Source organism: Muntiacus reevesi, chromosome 3, assembly GCF_963930625.1.
Source record: "Muntiacus reevesi chromosome 3, mMunRee1.1, whole genome shotgun sequence".
NCBI classification, from domain to species: domain Eukaryota; kingdom Metazoa; phylum Chordata; class Mammalia; order Artiodactyla; family Cervidae; genus Muntiacus; species Muntiacus reevesi.
In genome coordinates this window covers 165,413,896-165,430,283 of record NC_089251.1, presented here as the reverse complement: position 1 = coordinate 165,430,283, position 16,388 = coordinate 165,413,896, and the positions used below count along the sequence as shown (strand labels likewise).

The window sequence follows — 16,388 nt, the reverse complement described above, 5'->3', positions numbered from 1 at the left end:
CCCCGGAGGGTCTTCTCGGGCTGGGAGACCACCGATGCCAGGCTGGGACACCATCAATGCCAGGCTAGGGGGACGCCAGGGCCCGAGTGAGGGCCTGGGGTGGCTCCTGTCCAAATCCCATCCATCCGGCTGCCCTGGGGCCCTGTGAACGTCACGGTGCTGCCAGCTCACCTCCTTGACTCCAGGTACTGTGCTGGAGGCCGTGGTCTGCTTCTTCTCCGTCTGGTCCATCGTGGGGCTCTCGGGTTTCCACACGTACCTGATAAGCTCCAACCAGACCACGAACGAAGACGTAAGTTCCTGCAGGGCGGGGCACGGGCGTGTTCTTTTGTGGGAAATAAAGAAAGAAGAGGCGGGGGCGGCCTGGTCTTCTGAGTTCCCTTTCCAGATGTGAGCCCCTGGGAGCAAAGAGCCTGCGGGAGAAGCATTTTCCAACACCCATCTCCAATTTCTCTATCAGAAATCATCACATTGTCCTGACCACACCACTTAGATACTCAGAGCGGCTGGCTGAGTCCTAATCCAAGGCCCAAGGTGGGCTTCTGCTCTGTTCGTTTGCAATGTTTTGGAAGCAACTTGCCACTCTGCCCCACTGAAGAGAGATGGTGCAGGCTGACTTCTCGCAGATAATGATTCCATTATATTTTGGGAGGCGACTGCCCTGACCCCAAATTTAACCTTTTGTCTAGGATTATCTGTCTGTATTTAATGCCAACAGAGAGGAGATATAAAACCAGAACACCTAACGTTGGAAAATGTTTTGTCATGACCCTGGTCCCTTCTGCTCCGAATATTTGGATTCTGGCAGAAGTCTCTGTCAGTACCTGAACTAAATGTCTCAGGATTAGTCAGGTTGCCTTGAAGACTTGGAAAATCAGTGCTGATGACATGCATGAGTTCAGAGACTATTAAGACAGTTACTTGTGGTTGGTAACTAAGAGCATCAGAAATACTCTGCAGAAGTATTTAGGAGCTGAATCCAGGCTATCAATGGGCAGTTGGAGGAGGCACGTTACCCCATTAATGACATTACTATTTATCACACTAAATGTGATATGAAAACCGTCAGGACATCCCTGGTGGTCCAGTGGCTAGGACTTCACCTTCCAACACAAGGGATGCAGGTTCAAGCCCTGCTCGGGGAGCTGAAATCCCACAAGCCTAATGGCCAAAAAACCCAAAACACATAAAACAGAAACATTATTGTAACAAATTCAATAAAGACTTTAAAAACGGTGTTTTAAAAAAAAAAAAAAAAAAGATCTCCACTTGCTTATGTGAACTGGCCTTTAAGTACCAGCTTGTGGAAATAGATTATTTTCCCCAGAGAATGCTACTTCTCCCCCTGATCTGACCTGCTGTTTGGGGATATTTCCAAGTTTAGAGTAAATGCCAGTTGTCCTTGAGAAAAGTACCTTGGTTTCTCCTGCTAAAGAAATGAGTAAAGACCATCGCATTCTTTATGGACTTCTCATGGTCCAATTGACCCAACCTGGGGCATTGGTGTGAGGCAGACTGTATCACTGACCATCCTTTTCTTTCAGATTAAAGGATCTTGGTCAAATAAAAGAGGTAAAGAAAATTACAACCCCTACAGCTACGGAAACATCTTTACAAACTGCTGCGTCGCGCTGTGTGGACCAATCTCTCCAAGGTAAGATTCAGACAGCATTTGTTATTCAGTCGTGTCTGACTCTTTGTGACCTCCATGGACTTCAGCACTCCGGGCTTCTCTGTCCTTCACCATCTCCCGGAGTTCGCTCAAACTTATGTGCTTCCCTGATGGCTCAGCTGGTAAAGAATCTGCCTGCAATGCAGGAGATCTGGGTTCAGTCCCTGGGTTGGGAAGATTCCCCCAGGGAAGGGAATGACTACCCACTCCAGTATTCTGTCCTGGAGAATCCCATGGACTGTATAATCCATGGGGTCACAAAGAGTCAGACATGACTGAGCAACTTTCAGTTTCACTCTGTCCACTGCATCAGTGATGCCATCCAGCCATCTTGTCCTCTGTCATCCCCTTCTCCTCCTGCCTTCAATCTTTCCCAGCATCAGGGTTGACCCAGGGAAGCTTGTGTGTTATAGTAGAGGCCTCAGGCGGCCACTGTGGAGACCGCCGGCCCGGTCAGCTCTCTGCTCATGCTACGGAGACACAGCCTTAACGAAATAGAGATGTGACTTGTTTTATACTTGTTGTGATATGCTTGGCATAACATTCCACTAAATTTGTGTCAAGTTTGGGAAAATCCCCTCAGGATCAAAATAGGGAAACTGAAGCATGGGACCCCCATGAATTACTAGAAGATGTTGAAGGTCTGTGATGCCCAGAGGGCTGTAGAGAAGGACCTGGGACACAGTGGAGGAAGTGATTAGAAAGCCTGGAGAAGTAAGTGGTGAGAGCTGAGTCATACAGAATAGACATGCTAGAATAGTTCAGAGGGAGCGATCTGTGTGGGCTGAAGGAGCTGAGACTCTGGGGATGGTGAGATGGCAGTCATGTTAACGATGGCCGTGGCTGATATTTGTCAAATAGCATTACGCTCTGTTCTAAGTGCTTTACATGGATTAACTTTTAAAACCTCACTCTGTACTTATGTGCTAAGTCGCTTAAGTTGTGTCCGACTCTTTGCGACCCCATAGCCCTCCAGGCTCCTCTGTCCATGGGATTCTCCAGGCTAGAGTACTAGAGTTGGTTGCCATTTCCTTCTCAAGGGGATCTTCCCAACCCAGGGATCCAAGTGGCATCTCTGAAGTCTCCTGCATTGGCAGGCAGGTTCTTTATCACTAGCAGCACCTGGGAAGCCCTTCTGTACTTATGAGGTACTATGACATCCCATTATGTGGAAGAGGGAACCGAAGCACACAGAGGTTAAGTAACAGGCCCAAGATCACACAGCCAGGGAGTGCTGCCTCGTCAGGACCGACCCAGACCTAGGCATCCGATATCAGAACCCGCGTGTGTCGGCTAGTACCTGCTGCCTCCGTGTCAGAACTATGCAGAACACAGTCAGCTCTAGACTTTTTGTGAACGACGCCCAGGTATATAGACTATTTCCAGCTGATTAGCCAAATAATCATCAACAGTATTTACTGAGCAAGTTTTCCAGGTTTCTAGGATGAGTTTCCAAGCCTTCCTCTCTTTTGACCTCTAACTGTGTAAATGGAGAGAAGCCACAAAGCCGCTGGTTTGTCTCAACTTTCGGCTTCCCTGATAGCTCAGTTGGTAAAGAATCCACCTGCAATGCAGGAGACCCCAGTTGGATTCCTGGGTCGGGAAGATCTGCTGGAGAAGAGATAGGCTACCCCCTCCAGTATACTTGGACTTCCCTTGTGGCTCAGCTGGTAAAGAATCCGCCTGCAATATGGGAGATCTGGGTTGGGAAGATTCCCCTGGAGAAGGGAAAGGCTACCCACTCCAGTATTCTGGCCTGGAGTATTCCATGGACTGTATGGCCCACAGGGTTGCAAAGAGTCGGACACAACTGAGCGACTTTCACTTTCACTTGTCTCTACAGCTCCCTGGCCAGTCGTTACTGACATGTGCTCGTGGATTGCACACTGGGTTTGATAGTCAGTGAAACTTCATTAAAGAAAGAAGAGTGATCCCCTCCCCACCCCACCCCCCAAAGAATATCAAGCATATATTCCAAGGCCACTTGTTAATTGGCAGTACCTTATAGCTCCTGGTGTCATGGGGTAACTGGAAATTGATCATTTTCCAGTTTGTGTCTAGAAAGCTGAGCCCAGTGTGCCACACTTGTCCTGAATTTGGGGGTGTTAGGGGGCCCCCGACCTGTCCTTCCCAGGTCTTCTCTGGGTAGCGACAGCAGAAGGAACAGTCAAGGGCTCAGATGGAAGGGCCACCCCAGGCCGAACAGTCAGGCATGCCTGGAGGGCACCCTCTCCAAGCGAGCACTAGACTCACCCAGGAATCCCTCTCGGGGCTCTTCAGGCCAGAAAAACTCTCTGGAAATGCTTGGGTTTTCACAGTTTAACTGTTTCCTCCTGGCGTGTGTTTATTTGTGGACACTAGGGATAGGCCAGGAAACACAAGATAGAAGAGACAAAAGAGACCTGGACAAGCATCTTTCGTCGTCTCTAAAGCAGACCTCCGAATCTGGGAAAAGAATTCCAAAGTCTCAGTTTTGTCCAAATCGCTTTTCTTGTTCCCAAATCTTTGATTTGCACTTGGCACCGCTTTGTATTGTTTATACATCAGATCTTGTCGTAGCTGAAATTATTACTCCCACAACTGGATCAAATTATCCGGTTTGCCCGAGTTGGGACTGTACTCTTTCCACAATCCAAGTCCCTCTGGAGAGGGGCATTTCTCAGGACTGGCCCTCCACTCGGAAAAGCTTGGCTGCTCCAGCGTCTGCACAGAAAGCTGGGTGCTGCCCTCTGTCATAGGTCCCTGGGCTCCCAGAGCTGGAACTGATGAAAGCGGGGGGTGCTGCTTGTCTTCACTGCTCCCTCCTGTGGTCTTTTCTTCTCTCTGCCCTGCCTCACCCAACCCTGGACCCCAAAGAGCGCCAGGGCGTCTCACCGGCATCCCAGAGAAGCCTGTAGAATGAGCGGTGTCCCTCGCCTCAGGGGCCAGGGACCACCCATGTGCCCAGCATCCTTGCCTCAGACAGGGGCCAAAGACCCCCCGAGTGCCCAGCATCCTTGCCTCAGACAGGGGCCAAGGACCCCCAGAGTGCCCAGCATCCTTGCCTCAGACAGGGGCCAAGGACCCCCAGTGTGCCCAGCATCCTTGCCTCAGACAGGGGCCAAGGACCCCCCGAGTGCCCAGCATCCTTGCCTCAGACAGGGGCCAAGGACCCCCAGAGTGCCCAGCATCCTTGCCTCAGACAGGGGCTAAGGACCCCCCGAGTGCCCAGCAGCGTGTGCCCCAGACAGATGCTTCTAAAGCGTTCTCAGTACAACAATGCGCTCATGAGGGAGGAAGCGTGTGTCTTCAAGTTTCCCCACAAGAGCCAGAGAGCACGAGGGCAAAGACCCACGATCTGTTACTTGCAGGGCAGCAGGGTGGAGACAGCCAGGTTTGGGGGGAGGGATTCTCGTAACAGCAGGAAGAATGGAAGACTGGAAAAGCAGAAAGTCCCAGGATGTGGTCAGTGTCAGGCCCTACGGGCTGGTGTTGTGGGTCAGCTGGCCGTAAGAATTCTCTTGGCCACTGTTATTGGGCTGGGGGCTGGGGATGCCCCCTAGAGAATGTCAATAAAAAGGTCCATCAAGGACAAGTCTGAGCAGCGGGAGGGGCTGTGATGGGGTTGGGGTGCAGGCCCCATGGGACATCTGGGAGGGCTTCCCAGAGGAGCAGGTGTAAGGTGTGAACCATAGGAGCTGGGGGAAAGGAATCACAGGAGGAAAGCGGGGACAGCAAGTGCAAAGGCCCAGAGGTAAGGGGAGAGCCCGGCTTGTCAAAGGAGGAACTGCGGGAGTGATGCGGGGGGAGGGGGCAGTCCCAGGGGGCAAGCAAGGCAGAAGATGAGACAAAGGACTTCCCTGGTATCCAGTGGTTAGAATCCACCTGCCAAAGGGAGCACAAGTTCGATCCCTGGTCCTAGTCTGGGAAGATTCCCACATTCCAGAGAGCAGCTAAGGCCGTGCACCGCACCTGCTACTGAAGCCCCCGCGCACCCTAGAGCTGGTGCTGCCCCCTGAGAAGTCCACACACCTCTGGGAAGAGTAGCCCCCGCTTGCCGCACCGAGAGAACGCCCCCGCGGCAACGAAGACACAGCACAGTCAAAAATAAATAAATAAAATAAATTTTTAGAGAAGAGAGAGATGAGATGGGCTTAGGGAAGCTCTCAGGGCTTTCTGAGGCCCAGAAGGAGACCTGGGCCAGGGGTCAGTGTCACAGTCCTGGGGGCATGACTGGCCCTTGAAACAGGCTGAACATGCAGGAAGCAGGCCCAGAACCACTTTTTCTATAATCCCTCTCGTCCCTTCCGACTCTTTTGATGACCTAGTTCTTTTTCTTCTCCTGGATGAAATCCTCTGCATGTCCTTTAATTTCTCCTGTCAGTTGAGGGGGAAAAAAAAGGACTCAGGGCACTTTCATTTCCTCCAAAATAGTGTCATTTCAGTGAATCAGAACTTCAAAGTTCCCCGAGAGTTAACACTTTCCACCCCGTCCTCCCTACCAGAGCTAGCTAGATTCCAACATACCTTTTGGGGGGCAGACAATTTGACCCCCAACACGCTCCTTCCAGCTGCCTTCCACCGGCTCTCCCCCAGGGGCCGTGCCCAGCCCCCGCCCGCACCTCGCCAGCCTCTGCCCTGGATCTCATCACTGGGGGGAGCTGGGGACCCCTCTCCCCAAGATGTCCTTCTATGCCATTTCACCTTTGATCTCTGATACCCTTGAAGACGGCTGCACACTTGCTAAGAGAACCCCTCTGACGGTCCTGCGTGGGGTCCAGCACCACTCTTTTGGCAGATGGAGGTTCTTGTTGCCTCTCATTTTTTTCTAAACCTTCGGGGGATTTAACTGAAACTGAATCAGAGTCCCACTTGAGATCCTGCCACAAGTGTTTTTTAAGGGCTCATCAGTCTGCCTCTTGAAGACCTGAGGTGGCAGCTGTCACGATGACCCCCGTCTTCCAAGGGCAGACCTGACGCCTGGAGCAGCCTTTAGCCGCCCAGCCTCTGCCCCACGAAGGGGAGTAGGCGGGCACCTGGGTGTGCTCGGGACGTCTCCCAGAGGCTGCCGGGAGGGTGCCCCCCACACCACGGGAGGCCTTGGTGGGAGCCCCACTTACTAGCCGAACTGCCAGTCGCCCTTGGCAGTTCTGCCTTGAGACCCAAGGTCATCTTGGAGTCTTCAGTCGGGGAGGGAAACAGGCGACCCTTTTGATGGCAAAGTAAGCTTCACCCTTACCTCCCACCTGGGCAACCGGGCCATAGAGTAAAGACAGATTGCTCAGGAAACTTGTCTGCGGGAGACCGAGGACCCGGTGTTATTTGTTCAATCAGCAAGTGTCTGCTGGGTGGCAGAGCCTCCGCTCCACAACAGGCGCACGTGGGCACAGGCGGAGCCAGCATGATGCCCAGGGTGCCCCGGGGCGGGTGCCCTGGGGCAGACGAGATGAAGCCTGCCCTCCCTCGGAACTTGGAGAAGACGTGGGTGGAGATAGATCACTGTGACCCCAGCCAACAGGGACGTGGGCCAGCAGGAGGGTCACGGGCCGGGCTGAGAGGAGCCGAGGAGGGAAGAATGCAGATGAAGCGTCAGGAGCAGAGGCTGGGGGCCTCAGAGGACCGACAGCAGACGGGCAGGGCAGTGGAGGGTCTGGGCAGTTAAAAGCCAGAGGCTGCACCAAAAAATAGAGACGGCGAAGCAGACAGCGCACAGCAGATGTGTGGTTTCTGGTCTGTGCCACGTGGGCACAGCCGGCGCTCAGACGCGCTGCTGATGGAATGATGGATGGAAATTAAAAGAGTGTTGTCGGCATTTTCAGCTTTTGATTCACTCTCCGTCTCCTGCCTTGTTCTGTGTTCTCTCGTAGCCTCATCGACCGAAGAGGGTACATTCAGCCCGACACCCCGCAGCCAGCCGCGCCTTCCAACGGGATGGCTGCATATGGGGCCACACAGTCCCAGAGCGACATGGTAGGACCCGGGTCGCCCCGCGAGGGCTCCTCTCCCGCATCAGGGTTCACTGACCCATAATGGCCAATTGCCTAGACAGCTTCCTAGGAAGTGCATGACTCAGGGAGGGAAAGGAAGCTTGAAGTGAAGGCAGTGTCCACCGAAGGGTCAGCCCACCTGCAGCGGGGCTGGGTGGGGGGTCGGCTTGTTCAGGGCTGTGTGGGAGGAGCACTCACACATTGCCTCCAGTCTTGGACTGGAAAGCCCCCTCACCCAGAGCCGGGCTGCTGTCCAGGGCGAGGCAGAGCTGCCCAAGCAGGATGGGCCTCTGGAGAGTCCCCGAGTGCCCTGCTGTCCCCTTGCCACAGTCTATACCCACTCCCCCACCCCCTCTTTAAGTGTGCAGAGGGGGACTCGGGCACCAGTTCTCCCCACTTGCAGCCCAAATCTTAATCAGCCCTGCATGACTTAGTGCAGAGAATCAGACACCCTGTTCGGGCATTGACAGCAAAAAACGGACTGGGCTGGTCTCCGGAGAGGTGCCTGTGTCGGGCATTGGTGACGGTGGAGACACGTGCTTTGTTTTCACTCTCCACCTGAGAGGTGGGGCCAGGGCAGGTCTTCCCATGGGCACCTGAACTCACAGCCTGGCTGGCCTTGACCCTCAGGGCCTTCACATTCCTCAGTGGTCTGGAAGGCACGGCCTCTCCATCGGGAGCAATTCTCTCTACAGAAGTGTTTCTGGAAGGGACCCAGTGTGGCCACCAGCACTGTCTATAGATCTGAATCACCCACAACAGAGTCCATGACAAACAGACTGGGAAGGCAGATGTGTGTTCAGAAAAGAGGCAGTGACCTTCCAGGACCATCCTGGAATGGGATGGAGTCCGTGTGGAGGCCTGGGTGTGGGGAGCCAGGAATGCCCCCTGCCTGTCAGCTTGGGCACAAGATGACCACACAAGTCACCAACGGGAAATATCAAACGAGGTGCCAGTTAGGGGAAATCTGATCTCAGTATGTGGACTTGGGGTCCCCTTGGATGCCTGGGGGTAGGGGGGCTGTCCTGCAGGCATCTGTGTAGAAAATTCGGGGGAGGTCTGCTCCCCCATACTTAGGAAGGAATGACATGGTTTGCAGAAATTCACTTTGAAGTAGTGGAAATGTGAATCTATTTTATTTTTCCTAGAAGTACTCCATTTGGCATTTAAAAAGAAAAAAACCATAACATGTGTCCATGTCTATCATCGGGCTATTAATCTGATTTCATCTCACAGACTGGAAGATTATTTTTTAAAATCAACATTTATTATCCTTTGCTAACTTTCTCTCTACCTGCCCCTGCCAATTCTGCCCCCACCAGGTCAAATCAAGTTTCTCAATCTAATAGAATAAGAGAATAGTTTCCCAGAAACCAACACAATATTGTAAAAACAGTTATCCTTCAATTAAAAAATAAATAAATTTAATTATAAAAAATAAAATATAACCACTGGGGCGGGGGGAAGATAATAGAATAGGATGATTCTGAAAGACAGTGGAAGGAAAAACTTTGCAAACAGGCAGATTTAAGTAATACTGGACATGGTGGGGAAAGGCAGAGAGTGTGGGATGTAAGATCAGAGAGCCTGGGGTCACAGTGACTGACTCAGGGCTGCATGATGTCAGCAAGTCGATTTATCCAGAGAGCCTTAAGTCAGTAAACCATACAATGAAGAAGTGGGTAATGATGTTCACCCTCGTCCTATCACCACTTTATAACAAAGGACCTGGCATGCAGTAGGTTGGGGCTGGTTAAACATTCCCCTGCAGGGGCTTGCTTAAGGGAAGTTCTAAACAAATATTTAGTTTGTTCCTGTCTTCTTTTACTCATTCCTTCCTTCCCCCGATTCCATCATATCTAGAAAAGGCTCCACCCAGAGTGTGGAAGCAGGAACTAAGAGGAAAGGAGTTCTCTTTGGTGCCATGACATGGAGTGATGGCCTCGGTAGGCTCAAATTAACCCACAGGGCCGAGAGACAGGACACGTGCATTTTGCCCACTAGACACTGTAGGCAAAGGATCTGTGTACTTTTCTGAGGACGATGAGAAGTTTTAAGACCCGAAGAAAGAACTTTAAGCTCTGAAACACGAAAAGAAAACAGCAAAATCAAAATTAATAAATGTTTAATGTCTGCGAGACCCATGAATATGTCAACTTCATTAATTGTCAAACTTAGCTTTCATTAAAATTTCATTACCTCTTAGAAATGATTTGTAGGTTGGGTTTTTCTCACTTCGTAAGAATTCCCCAGCACACATGTAATTACAGGGAAATCATTACCAAATTATAAAGCGAGTTGCTCACAGACAGATAAATTTAAATGTTAACTGCCTTGGGGCCCCCTGCACTTCCGGTCTCCCCGTGGTGCCTGTGTTGGGAGAAACCCAGGCTTCCACCGGGCTTAAGGCTGGGAGAAGTCTTTTGGGCCCCTGAGGCTCCTACCTACTGCGGGGAATGCCCCCAATGTGTCAGAACGTTTTCAGCGGAGGCTGGATCTGAAAGGTCTTTAGGAGACTAAAATGAGACATGTTGTTCACGGCCCCACAGGTCAGAAGCCGGGGCCGGAAGGTGGGCCGGGAGGCAACCCGCGCTCATCCCAAGGGGGAAATGCCCAACACGCAGCGCTTGCGGCGGGTGGGGCGCCCACCACAGAGGTGTGCAGGCTGGCGGAGTTAGCACCCCCGGCGATGGGAGCCCGAGGGGTCAGCGCTGGCGAAAGAGCTCAGGAGTCCTTCCGGTGCAGAGCCTGTCATCCCGGCTGCGGCGCCATCACTGTGCCAGATAACCCTCCATTCCTCTGTGCATTTATAGGCCACTCGGGCCCTAGAGCATGAGCCTTTTCATTATTTCCGTTGTTCTTTATGGCTCCTGTGGTGTATGTACCGTGTTAACGGGAGTAAGGGGAGAGGAGACAGCTCTGAATGGGCAAGGCTGGCCCCAAGCAGAACACGAAGGCGGACGTGTCTCTGCCCCACCCTCCTCCCTCCAGTTCCATCATGTTCACGCGGCATAGTGTTCCCCGAACCCCACACCTCAGCTGCCCGGAGCATTACCACGTGCCCTTCCAAGGCTTTCATATAACTCACACTGGCCCTCTGAGGCTACTACTGATTTTATCCCCATTTTACAGACTAATAAACAGAGGCCCAGAGGACTTCGGTCAACTTGACCAATTCAGACGTCACACTTTGACCCCAGCAGTTCATGATCTCAAGCCTACACTTTGCTATGCTGGGGCCGTCAATCCTGACTGTGTGCAGGGTGATTTTCTCCCATATGCTTACCAACTCCACATCCCATTACCCTCAGCCTCTCTCCTCTGTCAATATCTACTCCTAGAAAAGATCTGTTTTCAATCATCTATACATCGAAGGGAATTTAAGTCAAATTTCAGGGATATATGGATTTTAATTGTGGATCTTGTCCTCTATTCAGTTCAGTTCAGTTACTCAGTTGTATCCAACTCTTTGCAACCCCATGGACTGCAGCACACCAGGCTTCCCTGTGTGCTTGCTCAAACTCATGGAGCTTGCTCAAACTCATGTCCATCACGTTGGTGATGCCATCCAACCATCTCATCCTCTGTCATCCCCTTCTCTTCCCACTTTCAATCTTTCCCAGCATCAGGGTCTTTTCAAATGAGTTGCATCAGGTGGCCAAAGGATTGGAGTTTCAGCTTCAGCATCAGTCCTTCCAATGAATATTCAGGACTGATTTCCTTTAGGATGGATTGGTTGGATCTCCTTGTAGGTCAAGGGACTCTCAAGAGTCTTCTCTAGCACCACAGTTCAAAAGCATCAGTTCTTCAGTGCTCAGCTTTCTTTATAGTCCAACTCTCACATCCATACATGACTACTGGAAAAACCATAGCTTTGACTAGACAGACCTTTGTTGGAAAAGTAATGTCTCTGCTTTTTAATATGCTGTCTAGGTTGGTCATAACCTTTCTTCCAAGTAGCAAGCGTCTTTTAATTTCATGGCTGCAGTCACCATCTGCAGTGATTTTGAAGCCCAAGAAAATAGTCTGTCACTGTTTCCACTGTTTCCCCATCTATTTGCCATGAAGTGATGGGACCAGATGCCGTGATCTTAGTTTTCTGAATGTTGAGTTTTAAGCCAACTTTTTCACTCTCCTCTTTCACTTTCATCAAGAGGCTCTTTAGTTCTTCTTCACTTTCTGCCATAAGGGTGGTGTCATCTGCATATCTGAGGTTATTGATATTTCTCCCAGCAATCGTGATTCCAGCTTGTGCTTCATTCAGCCCAGAGTTTTTCATGATGTACTCTGCATTTAAGTTAAATAAGCAGGGTGACAATATCCAGCCTTGATGTACTCCTTTCCCGATTTGGAACCAGTCCGTTGTTCCATGTCCAGTTCTTACTGTTGCTTTTTGACCTGCATACAGATTTCTCAGGTGGGAAATCCTCGTGTCCTCTATTAAAAGCATTTTAATGGACTTCCCTGGTGGCTCAGACTGTAAAGAATCTGCCTGCAGTGCAGGAGACCCAGGTTTGATCCCTGGGTCGGGAAGATCCCCTGGAAAAGGGAATAGCAACCCACTCCAGTATTCTTGCCTGGAGAATTCCACGGACAGAGGAGCCTGGCAGGCTACAGTCCATGGGATCAAAAAGAGCTGGACACGACTGAGCGACTAACAGTTACTTCCTTACTAAAAGCATTTCAAGCAATAATAATAATAACTGAATGTTTAATACTGTTTGTTCAGCACTATATCCCCATTGTCTAGACTAGTTCCTATGGTAGTTGGAGTCAGTAACTGTTGGTTAAATGAGAGAAGGAAAGAGAGAGAGAGAGATGGATTGCTGTGTGCCAGGCACTGGGTTAAGTGCTTTGCATGCATTATCATCTCGTTGAATCCTCACAGAACCACCTAATGTGAGTATTCTAATCACCCCTTTGATGAGACTGAGATTCAGGGATGCCTAGTTTGTGAAATAGCTAACCAGTGGGTAAGCTGATATTTTGTCCGTAGAAGTCCAACTCCTTAAAGTACTCTTCTTAACTATGTTCCAAAGTATCCCAGGTGCGTGGTCTTCTGATGGGACAGAGTGGCATGAAGGTTCCTCCCAGGGCAGGAAAACCACTCCAGCCAGGCCTTCCATGCAGAAGGATGATAAATCTGCTGTGGTCGGTCACAAAACCAGCGGGGGACTGAAGGCAACCTCTCCATAATCGGACCTGAAACTTGACCAAGCAAAAATCTATGAAGCTTCAGCCTCTCTTCTGTTACAAATGCCAGTCTTAACCAATGACACATTAGCTCTTTTTTTCCTTGCTCCCCCAAGCATTAACCATTTTACAGTACTTTAGTCTTAAGTTTTGACAGTTTGTCCAGGTAGAAACATCAATACCAAATGAGTTATTGACCTAGTCCAAGGGTGATCTCCACTGTTAAACTGCTCAGAGTTCATTCATTTTCTTGGATCTGAAAGTTACCATTTTTCATCAAACTGGGACATTTTGCCTATTATGTCTTCAATTTATTAATTTATTTATTTTGCCTTATCTCATTTTCTCTCCTGGGGCTCCAATTACTCCTATGTTAAACCATTTGATGACATTGCCCCAAAGGATAAGTCCCTGAGGCTCTGTGCACTTTTCTTCAAACTTTCTATCTCAGTTCTTCAAATTAGATAATTTCTTTTGATTTATCTTCATGTTCAGTGATTCTTTCTCCTGCCCCCTCCAAATACTGTTAAGTGAATGCAGAGAATTTTTCACTTTGGTTATTATACTTTTTAGTTCTAGAGTTTTCTTTTGGTTCTTTTAATTTCTCTGCTGAATTTTATTTCGGTACTGAGATTCCTTATCTGTTTACTCATTGAAGCCATATTTTTGTATAATATTTGAACATTATTATACTGCTTAAAGTCTGTATCTGCTAAACATATCTGGGCTACCTTGGGTTTGGTGTCCACTTTTTTCCTTAACCCTAGATTACATTTTTCTATTTATTTATATGTGTATTGGTATTTTATTGAATACATTTTGGATAGTATATTTGTGGAGACTAGATTTTGTTGTCTTCTGAAGAGTGTTGATCCTTGTTTTAGCAAGCAGTTCAGTTAGTGGCTAATCATCTTGAACTTGTACAGGTGTGATTTATATTTTGTTAATGCAGATTTATGGGCAGTCCAAGATGTTTCTCAGGCCCTCTAATTTGAGGGAGCTCAGCCTCCAAATTCTGTCTCTCCCAAAGACCTGGTCAGGGTTTGACTTCTCCATCATTAGGGGTGGTCCTGGGTCTCCGTTTAGGGTATGAGTCTTACTTCTAAGGTGCAGCCTTCTGAATGCCCTAGCTGGATGCCAGGCATGTTAACAATGTTTGGGGGGTGTTAATGTGATCAGTGGCCCCAGGCACTCTTTCTCAACTTGCACTATCTATGTGCCTCTCAGCCTCATTGCAGCTGCCGTCTCATTGGCTTTAGGGGAAGGGAGACAGGAGGGAGGACTCATCTTGCACATGGGCAGCACGGCTGTTGGCTACAAACTTGCAGGGGTGACCCTCACTGGCATCTCTGGCCCCCTTCTCTGCACAGCATCCTCTTCTGTGATGCCCTGCCCTACCGATCCAGCTGCTTAAGCTTCTGACAATCTGATCTCTGCTTTCTCTACTCAGAATAACTTCTGTATTCTGTTCAGCCTGTACCATGGTGGGGAAATTCTCCCCAAGGGAAGGGCTGCTTGACTGTGGAGCTCGCCTGTGAGTTTCTTCCCTTTCAGGGATCGCAGCCTTGCATTGTCTGTTGTGCCCTGTTGAAAAATATTTGCCTCCCATATTTTGGCCAGTTTTGTATATGTCCTGTACACAGAGGGATTACTAGTCCAGTAGAGGTTATCCACTATTCCTGGGAATAGAAGCCTTATCTCTGTGATCAGACACTGCCATATTCCCCAGACACACAATTTTGTTCCCCACTCCATCAACAGTAAATACTGATTTAGCTGTGGAACATGATTGCTCTGACCTAGAAGTATTTCTAGTGCTCACCTAGAAAGGAGGAACATTTGGAGACTTTATATTTAGCACCAGACTTGGCATGTTCCTTTGCAGAGAGATTCTAGGTGTCTCAGGCCAAATTTTGGCCAGCTGTTTTGTTATTAAAGTCTAGATCAGAAAGGCATTTCTCAAATGATAGGAAAAGTGCTCCCAGGGAAATTGCACTATTTCAGAAGGTGAAGGTAAAGGCTTCAAGTCTTAGAAGAACATACTGATGTTGCAGGGCTGGCGAATCAGGTAAATATTGACAGATACCTGTCATCAGAGTACCCACTGAGGTCTAACTTAGCATCTCAAAAATGGGACAATTCACTGTTAACTTACCATCTCACATAATTGGGGAATGGAGATGGTTAGTTAGTACCTAAGTGATCTTCCCTCTACTACAGATTCCCAAGAAGGAAAACATAAAAGAAGTAATGCAGTGACATCTAAATTATTAAAATGATGCATATGACCCAAGTGTAGCCCTTGTCATATGAATACCAGTGAGTTTCTGAGGAGCCCATGCTAGAATTTCATGCACATAACCCCAGGGCCAACTGAAGATCATATTTTCATTATTCCTACTTTCCTTATTATTGGCATTTATTATTACCTTATTTTAGCATGCATATCTCATCTGATTGTCAAATAATTTAAGTTCTATATTACATCAGGGTCATAGCTTGTTTAAAGCTGGCACTTGTAGCTACAAAGATCCTTTCAGATCATATGCTAAACACAAAGATAGTAACATAGTACATAACTGTTGGACTATTTTTTTTTTAAATCATTTGCTATATTTACTTAAACTAATTTTTATTTTTTATAAATTTATTTCTTAATTGAAGGATAATTGCTTTACAGAATTTTGTTGTTTTTCTGTCAAACCTCAACATGAATCAGCCATAATTAACCTCATTGTTAAATCCCCTTCATCCAATATCAAAACAAATTAAAGCTGGCAGTTGCAAGATTTATTAAACTGGTCTCACAGGATACCTCTCTGTGTATAGTCTGAAAGTTCAAATATGATAGAGAAAAATAACTTGAGCAAACATAAATGATAATATTTTAAAAGAGAATAAAAATGAAGAACTCCTCCTAACCTACATTTTAGGTGAATTTTAGAAACTGATAGTGTTTTTATTAAAGTAAATGAGCATTCATAAGACCCCAGAACACAGCTTCACAGCCAAGCAGAAATAACCAGTGCCTGATGCTAATACTTTTGACAGAATTGGAGCAAAAGAAGTAAATAATTTCCTTTATTCTTAATTCTTATTGGAGACCATCTAGAAAACTCCTAGCTTTGGGTTTGGCAGCATTTAATCTGTTTGCTAGGTTTATTTCAGACAAGAAGTCAGCCAGAGTAAAATAACATGTATGCCAGCAAGAGCAATTTTATTTGAAAATCTGCAGAAACAAAAATAACTTATCTCTATGGTATTTTAAACTCTAACATTAAGTGATAATGTGTGTGACATCCGAACATCTGAAACGATACAGTTCATTGCAAGTTAGATGCCAGCGCTTCGTTTAGACAGTAAATCAGCCAGCTGTCAGGGACTTCCTGCAGCCACAGCAAATGTTCCAGCACTCTGGACAGGATTAGTTTTATGCTGCCGACAGAAGGGTCTGCCCGTAGACATTCTCACAAGCAGTCAGGTTTCTATTCTATTAGTAGTCAGCATTTGGATGATTTTTGCCCTAAAAAAATGGCAATTTCATAGGGTTCAACCTA

General features: G+C 48.2%; 1 protein-coding gene across 2 annotated transcripts in view; it reads left to right on the top strand.

The window, feature by feature from the left end:
- The window catches only part of ZDHHC14 (zinc finger DHHC-type palmitoyltransferase 14), a 279,591-nt gene that overhangs the window by 252,302 nt on the left and 10,901 nt on the right, over positions 1–16,388 (top strand). For both annotated transcript variants that reach the window (XM_065931061.1, XM_065931062.1), the window contains 3 exons: positions 190–292; positions 1,545–1,654; positions 7,519–7,621. In XM_065931061.1, coding sequence (XP_065787133.1) covers positions 190–292; positions 1,545–1,654; positions 7,519–7,621 — 316 coding nt within the window. The remainder of the gene's footprint in view (positions 1–189; positions 293–1,544; positions 1,655–7,518; positions 7,622–16,388) is intronic.